Source organism: Pundamilia nyererei, unplaced genomic scaffold (genome assembly GCF_000239375.1).
Source record: "Pundamilia nyererei isolate P.nyererei 1_Seehausen unplaced genomic scaffold, PunNye1.0 scaffold00128, whole genome shotgun sequence".
NCBI lineage: Eukaryota > Metazoa > Chordata > Actinopteri > Cichliformes > Cichlidae > Pundamilia > Pundamilia nyererei.
Window position 1 is genome coordinate 1,184,431 of NW_005187529.1, and position 19,618 is coordinate 1,204,048.

The 19,618-nt window shown below is 40.6% G+C and overlaps 3 protein-coding genes across 4 annotated transcripts in view; all 3 read left to right on the top strand.

Moving 5' to 3' along the window:
- The window catches only part of washc5 (WASH complex subunit 5), a 12,832-nt gene extending 3,756 nt beyond the window's left edge, over nucleotides 1-9,076 (top strand). Inside the window, exons 9-29 of the mRNA XM_005743162.1 lie at nucleotides 224-395; nucleotides 1,177-1,304; nucleotides 1,640-1,769; nucleotides 2,096-2,208; nucleotides 2,671-2,837; nucleotides 3,160-3,235; nucleotides 4,042-4,152; nucleotides 4,517-4,657; nucleotides 5,193-5,273; nucleotides 5,403-5,504; nucleotides 5,670-5,849; nucleotides 6,015-6,139; nucleotides 6,286-6,448; nucleotides 6,614-6,716; nucleotides 6,790-6,869; nucleotides 7,004-7,107; nucleotides 7,281-7,410; nucleotides 7,592-7,688; nucleotides 7,933-8,086; nucleotides 8,261-8,348; nucleotides 8,625-9,076. Coding sequence (XP_005743219.1) covers nucleotides 224-395; nucleotides 1,177-1,304; nucleotides 1,640-1,769; nucleotides 2,096-2,208; nucleotides 2,671-2,837; nucleotides 3,160-3,235; nucleotides 4,042-4,152; nucleotides 4,517-4,657; nucleotides 5,193-5,273; nucleotides 5,403-5,504; nucleotides 5,670-5,849; nucleotides 6,015-6,139; nucleotides 6,286-6,448; nucleotides 6,614-6,716; nucleotides 6,790-6,869; nucleotides 7,004-7,107; nucleotides 7,281-7,410; nucleotides 7,592-7,688; nucleotides 7,933-8,086; nucleotides 8,261-8,348; nucleotides 8,625-8,681 — 2,502 coding nt within the window. The 3' untranslated portion in view covers nucleotides 8,682-9,076. The remainder of the gene's footprint in view (nucleotides 1-223; nucleotides 396-1,176; nucleotides 1,305-1,639; nucleotides 1,770-2,095; nucleotides 2,209-2,670; nucleotides 2,838-3,159; nucleotides 3,236-4,041; nucleotides 4,153-4,516; nucleotides 4,658-5,192; nucleotides 5,274-5,402; nucleotides 5,505-5,669; nucleotides 5,850-6,014; nucleotides 6,140-6,285; nucleotides 6,449-6,613; nucleotides 6,717-6,789; nucleotides 6,870-7,003; nucleotides 7,108-7,280; nucleotides 7,411-7,591; nucleotides 7,689-7,932; nucleotides 8,087-8,260; nucleotides 8,349-8,624) is intronic.
- A 69-nt stretch (nucleotides 9,077-9,145) lies between these two features.
- Nucleotides 9,146-13,597, top strand: nsmce2 (NSE2 (MMS21) homolog, SMC5-SMC6 complex SUMO ligase). The gene is made up of 6 exons (XM_005743163.1): nucleotides 9,146-9,526; nucleotides 10,035-10,147; nucleotides 10,886-11,039; nucleotides 11,916-12,007; nucleotides 12,464-12,570; nucleotides 13,257-13,597. The coding sequence occupies exons 1-6, from the start codon at nucleotides 9,412-9,414 to the stop codon at nucleotides 13,366-13,368; spliced, it is 693 nt and encodes a 230-aa protein (XP_005743220.1). The 5' UTR covers nucleotides 9,146-9,411; the 3' UTR covers nucleotides 13,369-13,597.
- A 2,083-nt stretch (nucleotides 13,598-15,680) lies between these two features.
- lratd2 (LRAT domain containing 2) lies at nucleotides 15,681-18,021 on the top strand. Of its 2 annotated transcripts, none has more exons than XM_005743164.1 (2): nucleotides 15,681-15,906; nucleotides 16,222-18,021. In XM_005743164.1, exon 2 carries the CDS (start codon nucleotides 16,412-16,414, stop codon nucleotides 17,234-17,236), a length of 825 nt encoding a protein of 274 aa, XP_005743221.1. In that variant the 5' UTR covers nucleotides 15,681-15,906; nucleotides 16,222-16,411; the 3' UTR covers nucleotides 17,237-18,021. The 2 variants fall into 2 exon arrangements, with proteins under 2 accessions (XP_005743221.1, XP_005743222.1); XM_005743165.2 differs by lacking the exon at nucleotides 15,681-15,906 and adding an exon at nucleotides 15,951-16,109.
- The last annotated feature ends 1,597 nt before the right edge of the window (nucleotides 18,022-19,618 follow it).

Here is a 19,618-nt window from a genome sequence, read left to right on the forward strand (position 1 = left end):
ACCACACACACACACACACACACACACACACACACACACACACACACACACACACACGGCAGGAGGAGCTAACTGAATAATCCACATTTAGTCTTTCACCTGCAGACCAGGCCATTCTCACTAATGACCACTAGTGGGAGTGAATGTATGAATAATTGACTGCCCCGAATGAAAGATGGTGCACTGTATACAAGAGCCATGTTTTTTTTCACCGTACGTGTAGGCTACTCGGTATGCAGCCAGCATGGAAAGCCTGAGGCCTCAGGTGCAGCAGCTGCTAAAGGAAGGTTTCCTCAGGGAGGAAATTATCTTGGACAACATCCCAAAACTGCTCAACTGTCTGAGAGACTGCAATGTTGCTATTCGCTGGCTGATGTTGCACTCTGCAGAGTCAGGTGAGATACTGCGGTTTCTTTTTTCCTCATTTACATTGGTGTAAGCACTTGTGTTGCATTTACAGTCATGTGAAAAACAAAGTAAACCCCATAATTCAGCTTGTAAAAAAAACTTTTAACATCAACAACTTGAAGTCATTTTTCTGTATGACACTGTGGAGGACTTTTTGGCCCACTCTTCTTTACAGTGTTGCTTCAGATCAGAGCATATCTCTTTTAAATGCCACAGCATTTCAATCAGGTCAAGGTCTGGATCTTCACTGGCCATCGCAGCACCTTGATTCTTTTCCTTTTCAGTTATTCTGAAAATACACACGCCAAACTAACCGCTTAGTTATTTTTAACTTCCTCTGAGCATTCCACAGTCTGACCTGTAGGGTGATGCTGGCACGTCCACTTCTGGGAAGATTGTGGTATTCTCTTAGCACACACCTGAATGCTCCAGACCCGAAAATTGCCAAAACGTCAGCTTTTATAGAGGTGCTGACACTTGCTAATGATGAGTTAATCAAGTGCATTTGATTTAGCAGCACCTGGCTGCCACTTCGCTCCTATGGGAGCAGTAAGGGTATTCTGAAAACGATTTTACACATGACTGTAAATGTGTAAAGTCAAGCATGAGTCTGAAATGAACTCTGAAATCTGATCCTTAATTTTAATTTACCTGTATTGAAATGACACTGTTCGTAGAGTAAATGTCCAATGAAGTCCAAACATTTATAAGGGTGATGTTGGTGAAAATAGTGTATTGATTTGTGATCAGTCATCCTCTGTCTCATAGCCTATGACCCAAACAACAAGCGCCTTCGTCAGATCAAAGACCAAGTACTTAATGACTCCAAGTACAAACCTAAGATCCTTTTCCAGCTGCTGCTCGACACAGCTCAGTTTGAGTTCACACTTAAAGAGGTGAGAGTCTTTCATCAGTGTTACATAATATAAATGATCACAGGGAAAAAAGTGAAAATTTTTAAAGACAAAAGTGTAGCATTTCTTTAAAGGGATCTTTTCTCTTTTTTAAAGAGTAAAAATGGAAAATGAGTTCCTTTATAATTTCAAAGTGATCTGTCCAGCTGTAGTCCTCGTTAGGTGTGTCCGCCTGGTTGCCTGTTAGCCTACTGTCAGGTAGCATATGGCTAGCCTGTGTGTCATTTGGAGGGGACACAAATGTAATGTTCTAATTACGCATCTCATCTGACTAATCCTCCCTCATCAGCTTAGCATCTGCGCTATTCCTCTTCCAGATGTTCAAGCAGATGCTGTCAGAGAAGCAGATCAAATGGGAGAGCTACAAGAAGGAGGGATCAGAGAGAATGACTGAGCTGGCTGAAGTCTTCTCTGGTGTCAAACCTCTTACCAGGGTGGAGAAAAATGGTGAGTTGGACTGTGAGAATGGATAAGGTGAAGACTTACACACAGCGTTGAAAAGTAGTTCTGACTATGGGAGCCTCGGGCATGCAGCTTGGATTATTTCAGTGTTGGGACATGAAATCTTAAAAGATTTTAAGCTTGAAGGCGTTCAGAGGAAAATGTTGAGGCAGGGAAACAAGATGGAAAAAATGCATTAAAGGTACACACGCAGGGAGCGGCGGATTAAATTTACATCTGTCATACTTACCTCGAGCGTAACTGCCGCTTGTGAAATACTTTGGTAACATTTTGTATCTGCTTCAATGACACACTTTTACTGTCCTTGGCAGAGAACTTACAGGCCTGGTTCAGGGAAATCTCAAAGCAGATTGAGTCTTTGAACTATGAGGACTCCACGGCTGCTGGGAGGAAGACGGTCCAGCTTATACAGGCTCTTGTAGAGGTGAGCATGATAATTATATTTCAGCATGGCTTTACATTTTTGGATTAGCACAGTGTAAGGTAACAATGGTGCTAATACTATGTTTTGATTGCCTTAACTTCATGCATAGAAAACAAGCAAATCCAAGTACAATGTTTCAGAATGGTGGAAAAATTAAGAGATGATTTTTTTTTTTACTGCTATTAAATGCATGTAAATAGAAAGACAGAGGATTATGTAATAGGAATATTGTGTTGGCACAGTGGCATCATTTTCTGCTCTGTCCTGCCAACATATATTAAAAATACTGAACTGGAACTAATAGAATTTGGCAGCAAAGCTTGGAACATGTTTATATAAAGCTGCTGATAATTGCAAGAAATGTAATCAATACCAATACAAAATTATTATTACTATTTTAAAAAATATTGAAAGGAAAGCTGTCAGGCTGTGCCTATAAAACCTTTTCCTTTTGGACTTCAGGTCCAGGAGTTCCACCAGCTGGAGTCCAACCTGCAAGTTTGTCAGTTCTTGGCTGACACCAGGAAGTTCCTGCACCAGATGATCCGCACAATCAATATCAAAGAAGAAGTCCTTATTACCATGCAAATAGTTGGAGATCTGTCCTATGCGTGGCAGATTATTGACAGGTATTTACTTCTTTGTTTACTTAATAAACAAAATAAGGCCAGTGCAAAGTAGTTAGTTTAACTAGTGTCACATATAGACACAGTATCTCTTAATTTTGTCATCAGGTTAGTGAATCTTAGTGGCGCACAGTCACTGTGCTCGTCACTTGGTTTGCAAAACACAGCAGCAACTCATTCTGCTTACCTTTCTAAACTGCAAACCATCACAAAACCACCACAGAACACTGCAAGTGTTTTGGCTTTGATTTATTTCACTTGTGTTTTTGGTTTGTCTGTGTTGATGAATTCGTCTTTTTTTCCTGACTTGTGCTTTATTTTACAGCTTTACATCCATTATGCAGGAGAGCATCAGAGTCAACCCATCCATGGTTACCAAACTGAGAGCTACATTTCTCAAGGTGAGGGTCTATTTATGTCTAGAAGTGGGACAAAATATGCCGATTACAATACATCCCACTGCTTCCTCTTGCAATATGACTGTCGACTCGGTGCTAAACAGTGTTATTGTCAAACAGTTTGACTTTTCAGATTCACTGCTTCTTGACTCACTGTAGTAGCACTCATTATTTAGCATATTAGAGCTACTTTCCCCCTTCAGTTGCACCAATATCTTCATGCATCACAGATAAATGTCTTGCGAAATGTATGAGTATTGCAGATTCACTGTGGTAGCATTTCATGAACAAATTTATACGTCCAGCATATACACAGTCGTTTTTGGACTCGCCTATTCTTAATGCAGCTGTTTACACCGATCACGTAACTTTGCTGAACGAATTTGCAACATTCATTTTTTCAAATCAAGCTGAACTTTTCAGATTTTTTAGATCCAAATAAACAAATGTGACTAATCTAGCCACTGCATTTGTCAATGAGTGTGATGTTGCTCTAAACACACAACGGTGCTGAATATACAAATTTAAAAATTAATACGTTTTTGCCTCAAAATCTCAGTTTCTTCCTTTTCTTGTTTAGAAACATCAGGAACTTCCTTATGATTTATGTCAACTTCATTTTTTGTTCTGTGTATTTTTTAAGGACAAATTTTCCGCTAAAACCTAAACATTACACAAGTATGCATCCAAAAAATGTGGAAATTCGTGTCACTTTTTTGCAGTCTGCTCACGTGGACCATCATCTCGATATGGAGAAATGTTACCTGTGATTTAAAAATCATTTTTTCTGTATGTGTGTGTGTGACCAGCTGGCGTCTGCATTGGATCTTCCATTGCTGCGTATCAACCAGGCCAACAGTGCTGACCTGCTGAGTGTTTCTCAGTTCTACTCTGGAGAGTTGGTGTCCTATGTGAGAAAGGTAGTGTATGATGTCATTTTTTCTGCTTCTCTTTCCTCTTACAAAAGCTTTTGCTTTGAAATGTTTTGGTCTAATATTCTCCTAGCGTGTAGTCTCGTTATTTTAACAAATGAGCTCTGCATGCTGCAAACTGTTTGTCAGTATCAGTGCTGTAGCAGCTGCACGAATGATGAATTTTTGAAAAACCATCTGTTTGGCAAATGTACCCAAAAAGAAGTGCTTAGTGCATCTGTACCTTGACGTTGTGGTAACTTCTTAGCTATAACTTTATGCTGGAAGATTTTTTCCTTCTGGCTGTACTCGAGATCCTTGATCTAATGGATATACAATAAACAGTCCTTTTTTAAAATCTTCTTGCTTCCAGGTGCTGCAAATTATCCCAGAGAGCATGTTCACGTCGCTGGCCAAAATAATCAAGCTTCAGATCCACGACATTATGGAGGTGCCCACACGGCTGGATAAGGACAAGCTAAAGGACTACGCCCAACTGACAGCTCGCTATGAAGTGAGACAAACTGATGTGTATGAAACTGTCTCCTTCCCCTTGAGTGTTGATCAGAATGTCACTGACGTAAAGAAAGGGGGAAAAAATATCTTCAGATGTTGTATAAAATAAAATAATAAAAAAATAGATAAGAGAGCTCATTTTGTTCTGTTTTGATCTCGCCTCATCAGCTGTATGGGAGTCGGAGGCAATCATGCTAACAATTTTTCAATCTGCTCACAGCTTTTGATGTGAAATACAAATTGGAAAAGGAAGCGTGATATGGAAACAGATTGTGCCAGCAGACTTAGCTGAATTGGATTAATTAGAGTGTGAAGTACTGAAGTTACTTTTTAATTTTTTTTCAGTCATATTTGGAATTGCAGTCCAGTGCCTTGAAATTAAAATAAGATCATTGTAGAGTGAGACTTTTTTTGTTTTTTAGACTGAAAATCAAACAAAACATTGGCTTTTATATAAATGATTGATATCAATATTATTCATATATATTATATTTTTGCATGCCTAAACATCGTTCTGCTCTGTGTCTTTGCAGGTGGCAAAACTAACTCATGACATATCTATTTTCACTGAGGGCATTTTAATGATGAAGACTACTCTCGTTGGGATCATCAAGGTAAATGCAGTGATTAAGGTTTCTGAACTTTAAGAACAAAGATTTCTGTCTTTCAGAAGATTAATACAATCCTGCTGAGGGATTTGGTGCAGCACAGGTTTGCTTTATTAACACACTGTGATGTTTAAGGTGGATCCTAAGCAGCTTCTGGAGGATGGCATCAGGAAGGAGCTGGTGAAGAGGGTGGCTTATGCACTGCACAAAGGCTTAATATTCAATCCAAAGGCAAAGGTGAGACGCTACACCTGTTGTATGTTATGGATTATTAATCGTCAAATAAAGTTTGTGATATATTTGCTCTATTTTGACCAGTTTCCATGTTAAGTTTCCCAATGATATTGAAGGATTAACAGCAGTGAAATAAAATAATAGAGAAAAAATACTGAATTCTTTCAGCCCAGTGAACTGATGCCCAAGTTAAAGGAGATGGGCGCCACCATGGATGGCTTCTACAGGTCGTTTGAATACATCCAGGACTACGTCAGCATTTATGGCCTTAAAATCTGGCAGGAGGAAGTGTCCCGCATCGTCAACTATAATGTGGAACAGGAGTGCAACAGTTTTCTCAGAACCAAGGTCGAACTTCACACGCTTTCTCCTTTTCCCTGAGTAGTGCACTGAGAGCAGTTTGTCCCTGACTGATAGATTTTCTTATCTATCAGTCAGGGGCGCGTTCTAGTTGTTTGGCTGTTTCTCAGTAATAGCAGTTGGCTGATTGGCTTGTTTCTTGCTTCTCTTCAGATCCAGGACTGGCAGAGCGTGCACCAGTCCACCCACATTCCTATTCCCAAGTTTCCCTCTGTGGACGAGTCTGCCACTTTCATCGGTCGTCTCTGCAGAGAAATCCTCCGAATCACTGATCCCAAGTATGTCTCCACAGACATAACAGTGGAAGTGAAATAAGAGTTAGCGAAATTAGCAGAATAACTGAGTTTATATCTGAGGATGGAGGAGAAAAAAATCTTTGGTTATGCAGTTTATTGATGGTGGAATAAACTGATTCTTTCTATAGGGTGACGTGTTATATTGACCAGATGAATACCTGGTATGACCTGAAGAGCCACCAGGAGGTGACTAACAACAGATTGTTCTCTGAGATCCAGAACACCCTTGGTACATTTGGCCTTAATGGACTGGACCGACTGCTCTGCTTCATGATTGTCAGGGAACTTCAGGTATTTACCCCAATATTTACCTCAGCATCCCCCCACTCCCCCCCAAAAAAGATGCCATTCAGGTCAGCAAAGATCAATCCCTGAAATCATGTCAATGTTGGTAGTATCTTTAGTGCGTTTAGTATGTCTCCCAGATTGTAGTAATGTGTGTGTTTGTCTCATCAGAACTTCCTGACAATACTTCAGAAGACCATCCTGAAGGACAAAGCTGTGGTGGAGGTCTTCAGAACATTGCAAGGTGCCGTCAGCCCAGTCCAAGGCATTGTGGGTAGGTATTCACTTAGAGAATCTATAACCTGCCTTTTCTTGTACAGATCTAATTATTGTTTTTGTTGCTGTAGCTAATGCCAGCAAAGTCTACAGCAGTGCTGTGGCCAAATCCCAGAAGATCTGGGGTACATATCTGGAAGCCATCATGAAGGTACTGCTCCATGTTCCCACGTTAGTGAATAGAAAATAAAAGTAAAAAAAGAAAATCCCTTTTTTTTGGTCTTTATTGTCACAATTTTCTGATGAAGAGATTAAAATAATTTTGAATGCATGTGTTTATTGAAGGTTGGTCAGATGCAGATTCTCAGACAGCAGATCGCTAATGAGCTTAACTACTCCTGCAAGTTTGACTCCAAACACTTGGCGGCTGCACTGGAAAACCTCAACAAGTCTGTATATTCTTACCATAATGGCACTGAATTGTTTTTATGTTTTCTTTACTTACCCCCCAAGTGCTACTCTGTGTTAATGACTTTCATGATGGATGCTCCTGCTAATTGCATCATGTCTGTTTTAGTATCACACTGTTCTTTTATGCTGACTCTGATTATGTTCTTGCCAGGTCTCTGCTGGCAGACATTGAGGCCCATTACCAGGACCCATCCCTGCCTTATCCTAAAGAGGACAACACTCTTTTGTACGATATCACTGCCTACCTGGAGGCTGCTGGCATTCACAATCCTCTCAACAAGGTTTGAACAGAAGGGGCATCTCTTCCCACATAATCAGTTAGCCTTGTTCTGATTTCACCTGAATCGAAATGAGTCTTTTCAATGACGACCACAAAATGCAAGCTGTTTTTTGCTTTCTTTGGCTATACATTAGCAGATGTTCGTGTTCAGACTCTTTTTGTTCTACTTATGCTTCACACAGATCTACATCACTACAAAGCGCCTCCCGTACTTCCCCATCATCAACTTCCTCTTTATTATTGCTCAGCTGCCTAAACTTCAGTACAACAAAAACCAAGGTGATTTTCCCCCCATTAGTTCACTGTAACCTGTTTGAAGTTGATAAGAGATCAGGTTATACAGTTTTGAGTACAATGGGTACCCTGCCGCCTCTTCACTTAGTTCAGTTGCAGCAGACTTTATTATTTTTCAGAAAGCGGCATTAAATCTTATGGATTTGTTTTTCCCCACATTTTTCTGCTAATGCACAGTCCCTGAATGTCTCTGAATGTGGTTGTAATTTGATGTTTTGTGTTATGGCAGGAATGACCTGCAGGAAAGCAACAGACCCGGTCGACTGGCCTCCACTGGTGCTCGGCTTGCTCACCCTGCTCAAGCAGTTCCACTCCAGATACACACAACAGTTCCTGGCTCTCATTGGTCAATTCATCCGCTCAATCATGGAGCAGTGCACAAGGTAGCAAAACAGACTTCACAACTTCAGAAAGATTTCTAAAATAAGATTCGAAATCAAATATTCTGTGTGGTAGGTTTCCTTGGTGATGATTGTGGATCGTGTTACCGGACATAAAATGTATCTGGTTATAGCCTCATGAAATCATATTAAAGCTTCCGTTTGATCCTGTTATAGTCAGAAAATCCCTGACATGCCTTCTGATGTGGTGGGAGCTCTGATGTTCCTTGAAGACTACGTGAAGTACACAAAACTGTCACGTAAGGTAGGTGCAACTTTCCCTATATTATTTGTGTTAGTGTTAGAAAATATTTTAAGAGGTTGTAAATGATAAGAGTAGACAAAGTTGACAGTACCCAGGGGTAGTAGTAGAGCTGAAATGGTGAAACATCAATATGCTTAGGAGCATTATTATTGGACAGCCAGATTTAATAACCATCAGCTATGGGAAAAGATTTTAAAATACTATTTTTTGCATCTGTACTCTACTATATTTGTGTGACAGTAACATGTGTTTCCTTGTGTTTTCTGTGTTTTTAAGGTGGCGGAAGCTCATGTGCCCAGTTATATTTTTGATGAGTTCAGAACAATACTGTGAAGATATGGATGAAGATTTTCATTTAAAGATTCGGGTTTTTTGCCGAATGTTTTTTCACTGCAGACATTTTGTCTCAATGTAGTGACTGCACAGGTGTTACTAATAATTAACAACTGATTTGTTAGGTTTAAGTGCTCCAGCAAGCATGACCACATGTATTAATACTATTTTATTATTATTCACTGTGCCTATTCTACAGTGATATGTCAAATGTGGGGCCTTTTGATTTGTTTACTTACATTTCATTCTGCTAACTATCAGTGTCTTGCACTTACAGATTGTAAATTAAAAGAACATTAAAATGCAAATAAATCACTCTTACACCTTTATGTACTAAGATGCTGTGCCATTTATAAATCAAATGGATTAATAAATACGATTCTTTCTATTAAAAAGGCAGTTTTGTTTTCCTTCCGTTTAAACATATTTTGTTAAAGCTTTTACCTTGAAAAACCATACCCGGAAGTTAGAAGTTAGCTTCTGTTGTGGCTCCGTTTTAGCGGGTGATTTGTGTGCGTTTGTATAGCATCCACAGTTTATTTACGTTTCACTTGTTATTTTTATACTAAAAGCGTTTTTGAAACAGATTGTACTTGACGTTCATGTAGGTGTCGGTCATTTTGCCGGCAGAACTAGATACCTGTTAGCAAGCTAGGCTAACGTTAACGTTAAAAGCACGTTAAATTTAGCTCTGGTTTGTAGTCCCAAAGTAATAAAGGTAGCTTTCACAATGTCTCTGAGCGCTGTTCACGGAACTCTGTCGAGTCTGAAATCCTGTCAGGCTGATATCGGGACAGGTATGGACATTGTGACAGACGTGGCTATGGACCTGGCGGAAGCTCAGGGTAAATATTAAAGGTTTTCTCATCGTACTGCTCACCACCTCCATCTGTAATCTCTACATTAATTATTCGCTTACCAGATATATTTTCACGTCTATGATTAATGTTTTTATGTGCTTTAGATTTGTTTTTAAGGTTTATAACTAATTTTGGAGCGTACATTTACAGTACTATGCAAAAGACTTGCATCACTTTAATATTAAAAAAAAAGAAGGCACCTACCTCAAGGAACCCAGTGTCATGTCTACATATATTAAATAACTTAGCAAAGACCTGATTTTAAGTTGTATAATTAGGCACTCTGTGTTTTTGCGACAGGCTGCTAGTAACAATTTTTTTTTAGTTGAATCTATGAAGAATGCCAAAGATAACACAATTGGACAGACATTACATAGGATTTTTGCACAAACAAGGTGATTCCCAAAGATCTGATAGTTGTTTGTGTGCGTGTGTGTGTGTTATGGTATGACTGCTTAAGTGATTACTTCTTTGGTGTGCACTTATGTTAAAGATGACGAGATGAACCCGGGCATCAAAGAGATGGAGGCCATGATTCTGGAGTGTGCCAAGCTGGACAGGGAGATTAACTACTTTGTTGATGTGGTGCAACAAGTTACAGCTGAGGTGAGAGCAGCCTGAAGGTTTCCTTGCATTAGGCGACTGAGATAATGGATATTACAACAGTGTGCTTAAACCCTGTTCATTGTAGGGAAAGTTTTGATGCACCATTTGACTGTTCTGCTGCATAGTGTGTAGACCCATCAGGTGATGCCTAGTTGACTCAAGAGGAACATGTCGTTGAAATGCTAACAAGAATTAAAAAACAAACAAACAACAAAATGCAACACTTGTGCAGGAAATAAGGCAAGAAGTGGAATGCTGAAATATTATTGTCTTTAAATAATCAGTGCATTCTTAATGCTGCTTTTTCTGCATAAAGTCAGAGCTGCACATTAGAGCTCTTAAATGTGACACAGTTATAAACATTATGACTAATAATGAAGTCAACATAAAAGTCAGTTTAGCAACATTTTTTCAGCACTTGAATATTTTCAGTGATAATGGGGAATAGAGCAGAAAGTGTCCCATGGGATCACAACACACACAGATTGTTCAGCTGCATCTGATTCTGTCATTACTAACATACAGCTCAGCAGGTTAGATCACATCGTCAGGAATGGCTGAACATAATCTTGTGCAGAGTGCAGCATACGTCACCATGGTGACGTAACCGATGACGTGGAAAACTCTTAACACTATGTTCAGAAGAAGACGCAAACCTCGGGCATTTGTGAAGCATTTCTGAATTAAATACAAAATGTAGATTATTGCAAATTATATAACAAATTTCAATCATTGTAGGTTGCCACGCAGCAGCCGGAGGCCATGTTCAGCCTGTCTGCCAAAGTGAAGGAGCAGTTCACAGAGAGAATAGCCCAACTCTCTGACGCTGACCTGCACACTCACCAGAAAGTAATGGCTTTCAAGGAAAGTGTCAAAAACTCTTTCAAACAAGGTAAGGCCTGTGGAGAGACGGAGGAGATTTACTTGAATTAGACTCACCTCAGTGCATTCAGGACTTCTAATGGACTTTGATAATAGCAGTGCTATCTGAGGACTTCTTGCTGAGCAGAGAGATCTTGGGATGTGGCTTTCTTGTTTAGGATAATTAGCTTTATTTTAAAACACGCAGCTTCCTTTGTTTACTGTTGAATGATTGTTTCGCTGTCACCCTGTGGCTGTTATTTTCTGCTTTTTAACTCTTACTAATTACAGCTATGCCGGCCTCATATAGTGCCATGCTTTTGTGAGTCTCTGTAGACATTATAGGCTACATTATGCTAAGTATGTTATTTTCACGAGCTGACTTAAAATGAAAATGTCTGAAAAAAGAGCCAAATGTGATAACCCACTTTGAAGCATGAACTTTGCGAGCCGAGGTGATCATTGCAGTGTGTTCTGTGAGGGCTTAGCCCATTATTATTCACTGAATTAGTATTACTTCATGTTCCTGTTAAGGGATACATTTTGAGGATTCAGTTCTGCTTGCTTAAAGGCTGAAATATAAATATGTTGAATAGCATAATCCTATGGAGGAGTTTACAAAGGCCACATATAGAGAGCAGTTTCTAATACTTTGGGCTCAAGTTAGCCTTTGAGTTCTTCAGTAGTTGTAGATGTGCCAGGACAACAACTGTAGATATGAAATTTATGTGCAGACTAAAAAAAAAGAAGAAGATGAGTTTGTTTTGTGTTTGTTTGGGAGTGTTGTGTATAAAGTTTTGTGTGTGCAGTAAATATTGGTGGATGGTGGTATGTGCCATCAAATTGAGTCATTTTTACTCTGAGTGGACAAATGGAAGCAAACCGCATGTGCATTGTTTGTTTTTAGCTAACCAGGAGTCAGCAGAGAGCATGGAGGAGCTCGATGAGGACATCGCTGTGACACAGAGTCAAGTCAACTTTACCTGCCCGCTCACACAGGTAGATTACTGATTAGATTTGTAGATTACAGGTAGATTAATCCAGTGTGTTTTCATGCCTCTGTCTTTGCCTCAGAGGTGTTATGTTTTCATTGTGCCCATCTATGTGTCGGGGTATTCCTTCAGTTTAGGCACAGACATTAATTTGGACTAAAGGTTGAGCTCATTAGAGTTTGCATGGTCACAATCCAAAACATTTGGGGGCTAATTATGACAAAATTTCACACCAGTCCCAGGATTATTACAATATTGGTGTTTTTCATTTGGCTCAGGCTAAAACATCTTAGGTGGGTGCCAAAATGTGTCTACGCAGAAAAAAACCAAAACCAAAATCCTGACTGTAAGATGATGTTCCTGCAAAATGCATCATTCTGATCTCGCTCTCTTGCTTGTTCAAACTGCTTTTTCAACAAAACACAGGTAACTTGAAATGTATTCTTTTGTGCCTCTGTTCAAGGTGGAAATGGTGAACCCGGTAAAGAACAAGAAGTGTAACCACCACTATGATGAAGCAGCAATCATAAACCTGATCAAAACAAGACAAAGCCAGAAAAAGAAATGCCGGTAAGACACTGCATCTCTGAGGACCGTTAGAAAGTGGAGTCAGGTTTTCTAGCAGTAAATAACACTGCAGGCTGGTGTGGGACCAGCAGGCTGCCTTAATTTACATTGCCTTTATTATGCTGCTTTGATGTTGGAGTCAAATTAAATGTGGCTGATCCTGCAGGAACACTGATAAAATCCCAGCAGCAGTCTTGCTGAAAAATAAACTTGCCTATTGTCTTGGGTCCTGACTGTGGTCACTGCACACACTGCAGCAGTATGTTTTCCTTGTTGAGATTAGGTTTATGCTTGAAGAAATGGTGTTGTACCTGCAGTAAATGGCATTTCATCACATTTACTGCTTTAGCAGCCTCGAAGTTCCCACCGTTCAAGTCATCCAGTTTATCACAGCATGTGTAACGTCAGGGGACTCCTCAGTGTAGAATGCAGACATTATAATAAGAACACAAAAGATGGAAGTCTGGTTGCTGATAGGCAATCAGAATCAAACTGCGAGCACTGGCACAGGAAATAATAAAGCAAGTTTAGGCAGATGTGTAACGACTTAACAGTTACTCAGCAATGAACGGGGCAAAGCTAATATGAAACTGATGCACAGAAAGCTTTTTTTTGAGCTGTTCTGCAACTGTTTGTGTGTGTTTAAATGTCTGAAGCAAGTTAAGGTTCTCTGTGTCTCGGCTCCGTAGCTGTCCTGTGGTGGGCTGTGGAAATACAGATGTGAAAGAGTCTGACGTCATTCCTGACCAGATGCTGAGGAGAAGGATCCAGAGCTACAAGAGGCAGAACAACCGGACTTAATAATGAACATTTCTATGGAAATAATCAATAGTTAAAGAAATACATTTTCCGGTAACAATTTTGTACACTGAGAATCTAGAATGTTTATATTGCCATCTACGCTTTTATATAAAATGCCATTCTTTTTTTGTACCTTGTAATTTTTGCTGCTCCGTTGAATCTGGATGACATGTTATAATATTTCATCTGGAGAACTTTCATTGAGTGTAAATAAATAGTAAGATAATTACATGTTTAGTATTTTCACAGTCTGTGGTGGCTACTTCAAGAGTCTATCTGATGCAGTAAATCTACTGAACCACGTGAGGGCAGTGTTTGCTTAAAGTCAGTGCAGAAATATATAAAGGTGCATAAAGGTGCTTCAGGGTTTTGAGAATCTCCTAATTTCTCAGCTTCACCTACATCTAGGGTTACTGGCCAACATGGCAACTGTAGATCCAAGAAAGGATGATCTTTTACTTAAAATAAAATCCTTCAAAAATGGGCTCAGTGAATGAGCCATAAACAAACAGTTCTTTTACATTGGTGGGAATGCACTTATGTGATTAAGCCTGCTCTCGCTCCTTGTGAAGGGTCTTTGTTTCAAAAGAAGAAACAAACAAAGGCTGCGTTGAGATGAAACTAGGTGAAGCTAATCTTATAATAGCCTTGCATCAGGAATAAAAAAAATAAATCTAATTGCCCTCTCTCTACAGTGAGTGCGTCAAACAGCACTAAGAACATTTCAGTGAAGCTATTAACTGGCAATAAATGACTGGCTAGTGTTGACTCATTCATTTCTCCACTCTACTTCATTTTGAATTGCCATTCTGCAAATCTAATCTTGTTTACTACACAACACGCGAAGTCACTGGTAATTCCCCCCCCTCCCCACACCCACCCCCACACACACAGAACGCAGTTTACTTTGAGCAAAGTGCACACATGAACACACTTCAGCGTTCACCACATCACAGGAAGGAGCCATCGAGTCGTTTCCTTTGTGAGGATGTAGAAGCGTAAATATCCTCGGGAATCACAATAACCGTATGGACACACAGTGCTGAGAAAAATGAACAATTTCTCACAGATGCTTTCGTATTTCTGGTTCCTGTTTGATCTGGAATTCACATTCATCTCTGGCCTCAAAAAGCTCCAGGAAGTAGGTGTAATGGATGGCTGAAACACTGTAAGCCTGGATATAAGGCCTGTCCAAGCAGGATTTTTACCTTTTGGCAGGAAGTGAACATATTATCACTTCTTGGCACACGAGTCTTGGCCCGAGCAGCGCTTGAGCTGATTGGAAAGACGGGGCAGAGAACAACGGGCCTCCAATGAGACTCGCATTTTAAAATTCTCCTCTGACACAAGTTTCTTGTTTTCCTTGCCAAGTCCAGGAGTGGCCTGGTTCTGTGCGCTGTTGACACACAGGCTTGGCAAGAAAACAACATTCTCTAAGGTTACCCACATGACCCACCCACCACCTTCTCTAAAGTGAAACAATTTCTGTACAGCATTAGGCTGCTGAAGAGTACTGGGAGCAGAAGAAAAACCTAAACAATTGTGTGGCTCCCGTGTTTATGTAAATCCTCCCTGAATGGTGCTCCTTCATTAGGATTCCTGTGCTGTTACTTGGAAACTTGATCTCAATGAAGTGCATTTCACTTTTTCCACATCCAAGCCTCACTGAGCTCAAAAAAAGATTGGCAGGTGAGATGTCAAAATCCAGTGTTTTGTTTTTGTCCTCTGAGTAAACATAAAAAACCCCATCCAATTCTATAAAATTCATTTGGATGTGACTGCATAATGTTAGTTTTTGCTTTCCTACAATGACACAACCTGAATTTAAATAGAAACCTGTTAATAAAATATAAATGCGTCACCTTGGTTTTGCAGCATGTCTGAGTTAAACAAGTCAAAGTTGTCTGTAGGGATGAAAAACTGTCAGTTCCCATGAAGTTCCCACTAAATGGGAATTTTTGATGACACTTTTGTTATTTCCTGTTTTGTTGTTTGTTGTGATTTAAAACTCCATTACAAAAAAATCTAGCGCCATAACTTTTTCTTACCCTCAAATATAATAATATATAATTCCATTTTAAGGACCTGCTAGTGGACATATTGCGTAATCCCCTCTCGTCTTTCATATTGTTAACATAGTTATGGCCTTTATTATCGACATTTATCAAATTTCAGAGCTTTTGGGATCCCGGCGTCAGTTTAAAATATTAACGTATCCATTTCTAATGTTCTGCTGATTTTGACTGAAGACTGAACACGCAATGAGGCATAAAAGGCGTACTGTCGCTTTAAATGACAACACCTCCCAGCAGTCGTTGGATCCTGGGCGAGTTTCGCTGCAAAGAAGAGAAAAAAAAAGAAAAGAAACAGCCCACAGTGGTTCATGCTTCAGTCTATACAACAGAGCAAAGCACAGCGCAACAGCTTACCATACAGGAAGGAGAGCAGGTGCCAGCGCAGTCTAAACTACTCATTATTTTACTGATGAGACAACAGGAGCGAGTGAGACAGCAGCTGCTGACTGGAGCTGACCTGCAGGTGAGTGTCTGCTGCCCCGCGAGCTCACGTTCAAAAATAAAGAAGAAAATCAGTAAGTGTAGAGTAGCTACAACTGAGACAGGCTGACGCGACAGGAGCAATGTAGGTGATAGGATACAACACTGAGGTGACAGGAAAAGTAAAAACTGCAGCAATAAGAATAGTTGTGTTGGGATTGTTACGTGGAAACTGTGAGCCAACAGGTGAGTCAGGTCACACCTGTTAGGACTAAGCGTCACAGTTTGACTTGAAGAAATGCCTTTAATATCTAAACTCAACCCCTTAAACACATCCGTCTTGTGTGTTTCCACATAGATCGACGCAGTTGGTGTTCAATTGGAGAAAATCTGCTGGACATGGATTATTGGTGCCCTTCTTCGCCGCTTTGGATTTAGTTAGTCCCTGCAACCTTTGTTTTTTACGTGTAGTTCCCGGGGACGCCAAGAACAGGTGGATCCTGTTTCTGTGTCAGGCTCAAACCGGCTACCGCTGACCGTTCACCTTTATGGGGAATCAGGTGGAGAAACTAACGCATCTAAATTACGCGGAGGTGCCAACGTCGGACCCAAATGGGTTCGACCCGGAAGACGACGGACCGCGGATTGGCGTGTCTTATATTTTTTCCAACGACGACGACGACGACCAGGACGACAATTTTGATCACTTTCCAGCGAACAAACGCCAGGTAAACCATGAAGAGAAGCCCTTTGACCCCCGGGACGAACTGGAGTGCGCGATCTATTATCGAGAAGAGTGCGTTTTCGAAAGAAAAACCGGAGCCGCGACTCACTCCGCGGAAAGTCTTCTGAACAAGTGCAGACCGGGAGACCTGCTGGAGTTCGTGGCCACTGGACAGTATCCACACTGGGCTGTTTACGTCGGGGACTTTCAGGTGGTTCATTTGCACCGGGCTGAAATCAAGAACAACTTTCTCACCGATGTGAGCCAGGGCAAACAAGGCCGGATAGTGAACAGCCTCTACAGGTACCGCGCGCTCCCGCCAGAGGTGATTGTGCGCAACGCGCTGGACCACGTTGGGTCAAGAGACAGGGAGCTGTACTGGAGAAATTCTGAGTGTTTTGCAGCCTGGTGTCGCTTTGGCAAACGGGAATTTAAAATCGGAGGGGAGATCAGGATTGGGAAGCAGCCGTACAGGTTAAAACTGCTGTTTTCTGAGAAGAAAAGTCACGTCCTGGAATTTCAAAGCCTGGAAGACGTGATTATGGAAAAGAGGAGGAACGATCAGATTGGTAAAGGTGCCGTGATGCAAGAGTTGGCCAACCATTTGAATACAACACATGAACTCAAAGAGGAGAATTTTGTTAACTGACACTGGATGCACTGGTCATCTGGAGAGGATTTGAGGTTCCACGGTGATGTTCCATGCTCCATTTAAGCGCTTAACCCATGAGGTCACGTAAACGTGTACACTGTGCCAACAAATGTGCATATTCAGAGGGAGTTTATGGTGCATCATGAAAATATTTTTAACCCAGAGGAATTTGTGAATTCCAACTAAAATGCTTTAGCAATGATCAGCGGGGTTAAAGCGACATTTCCATACCTTAATTTGCATTGAAAACAAATAAAAATGAACACACCCCAGTGGCAGATATCCCTCCCTCCTTTTATAAGAAAATGAGAGTTCAGTCTCTACCCCAGGTTAAGCAACCTGTTATGGCAGATACAATTTGCATTGGAGCTTCACCTGCAGTCTAATCAGTCGGGAATGAAGTTAGAATTTAACTGCCCTTAATTATTTTTCTAATCCAGCAATGCTTTGCAGAGAGGAGCAAAAAACTGTCCTTTTAGTCCTGACTGACAAGAGTGCTCAAGCTGCTTGCTCCTGTACAACTCAGGTGTTGGAGACCAACCCACAGAGTGGAAGAGAGAGACGGTTACTCAACGTTTTGGTGTTTCAAGCTGGTGGATTGCCTTCTGTTGCTTTATATCCAATCATCACACAGCTTTACCTTCTCTTGGACTTCTTTGTGGACACTGTTGACAGCTATGGGCACTTTTATTAATTCACCTGTTACAACAGTTTATTTTTTGAAGCAGAAAGATGTTTGTATGAAGGATTATGGAAATAAATATATATATTTGAAGAGTAAAGGGTTTTCTTTTTAGCGAACGGTTGGCCTTTAAATGTTTTCTGAGAGCATTGGTACAGTGCTAATCGATAGTTTCAAACCACCAGCCTCAAGAGAGGCCGCTCTATATCCTGCATCCTGAACACCGGCCTTGTCTTTTGCACTGCGCTTGGCAATTGGAAAGCAGCTACACCCCAAACAATTCAATCCCAGCTCGCAGTTGGAAGAGCCACAGTCATACCTGTTCATCTGCTGCTCTTTGGTTTGTGGTTGCGTGCAGGAAAGTGCAGGCTACCCACACAGTTAAAGCTGCCAGTTTTGATCTAAATATTTTCCTCCGAGCAGCAGCTCCCTGAAACTACTTAAACATCTGCTTTGTTAGGCTGTGTCAAGATGAGTTCCAACTGTGCTGGACATTTTTGCTTTGTTTACACCTCTGCTTACTGAAGATAAGACTTTTTTTTTCCTTGAAATTTACCCAAAGGCTAAAAATGTTTCACATCCATATTTTTCTCTCCTTCCCTCTCCTTGAGCTGCATCATTTATTAAACTTGGGGTAAAGGTGCAGTTAAATAAGGTACAGTTTTATTTCTATTGGGAAACAGTATTACAACAATGACTGAAACACTTTGCAGTGTGTTCACATACAGAGGCTGCAACGGAAATTACAACAGGCTGTGAGGTTGTTTGAAATGCCAGACATCTTGTTTTTTCCCTCCCCCCTGTCTGTGCTTCAGAGGAAACCAGTGATCACGGGTAGTCAGCAGATGAGTTACTTTTTCCTCTGGTGATATTTGCGTGATGATACTGCTGTAGTCATTTTCGTGCAGGTAAAGGTCCCACTGGACTCAAAGCTGGATAATCATCAGCACCCGTACTGAATGGGAAAGCTGCCGAACACATTAGCATTTCCTCAATTCTCTGTGGTCTGCCACGGTGATGAAATACGAATCGTGTATGTTTATGTGGTGCATATTTATGATAATCAGTCATATTTTTCTTTTAGCACCTACAAACACACACAGTATTAAAGCAGCCGCCAGTGGAGTTGTGTAATTGGGATTATTAACTCACATTTTTCATCATATGTGACAAAGCTAAAATTGAATTACACGTACTTCATATATTACGTTCAGTTTGATTTACCGGTCTCTACATAAACTGTATCATGCGCTATTAAAGTAGTGTATGTAATGAAAACCACACAGCTAAGAAAAAGCTAGTTGTGAGTTGAGTTGTGTACTCTGCAGCTGGTGCAAATTTGATGCTGCCTTGTGGGGTTTTCTTGCAAAATGCAATCGATTTGAAAATGTCTGAAAAGTCTTACTAGCTCTAGCACTGTCTTGGTTAACACGCTGCAATGCTACATCACGCATTACTTTACTGTCAGCTGCTAATATGCAAAATAATGTCAAACTGACTGCATGATGCAAGCAAAACAATCACCTTTTGTAGTGTTACTGGTCCAGAAGTTCACACAGTGCTTATAATTAAGCTCATCTTCAGTTTAAGGAGAACCAAATTGAGTCAAGTGTCCTAGTAAAACTGAAAACTGATCAAATTCAAAAGACTCTGGAAAAGAGCCATCAGTGTGATATGCAGCCATACTAGAGGAGGTG

Coding starts and splice junctions, on each gene's coding strand:
- nsmce2 (XM_005743163.1), top strand. CDS start 9,412: ATGTCTCTGAGCGCTGTTCACGGAACTCTGTCGAGTCTGAAATCCTGT. Junction 9,527..10,034: donor GGACCTGGCGGAAGCTCAGG/GTAAATATTAAA, acceptor CTTATGTTAAAG/ATGACGAGATGAACCCGGGC. Junction 12,008..12,463: donor TTACCTGCCCGCTCACACAG/GTAGATTACTGA, acceptor CCTCTGTTCAAG/GTGGAAATGGTGAACCCGGT.
- lratd2 (XM_005743164.1), top strand. CDS start 16,412: ATGGGGAATCAGGTGGAGAAACTAACGCATCTAAATTACGCGGAGGTG.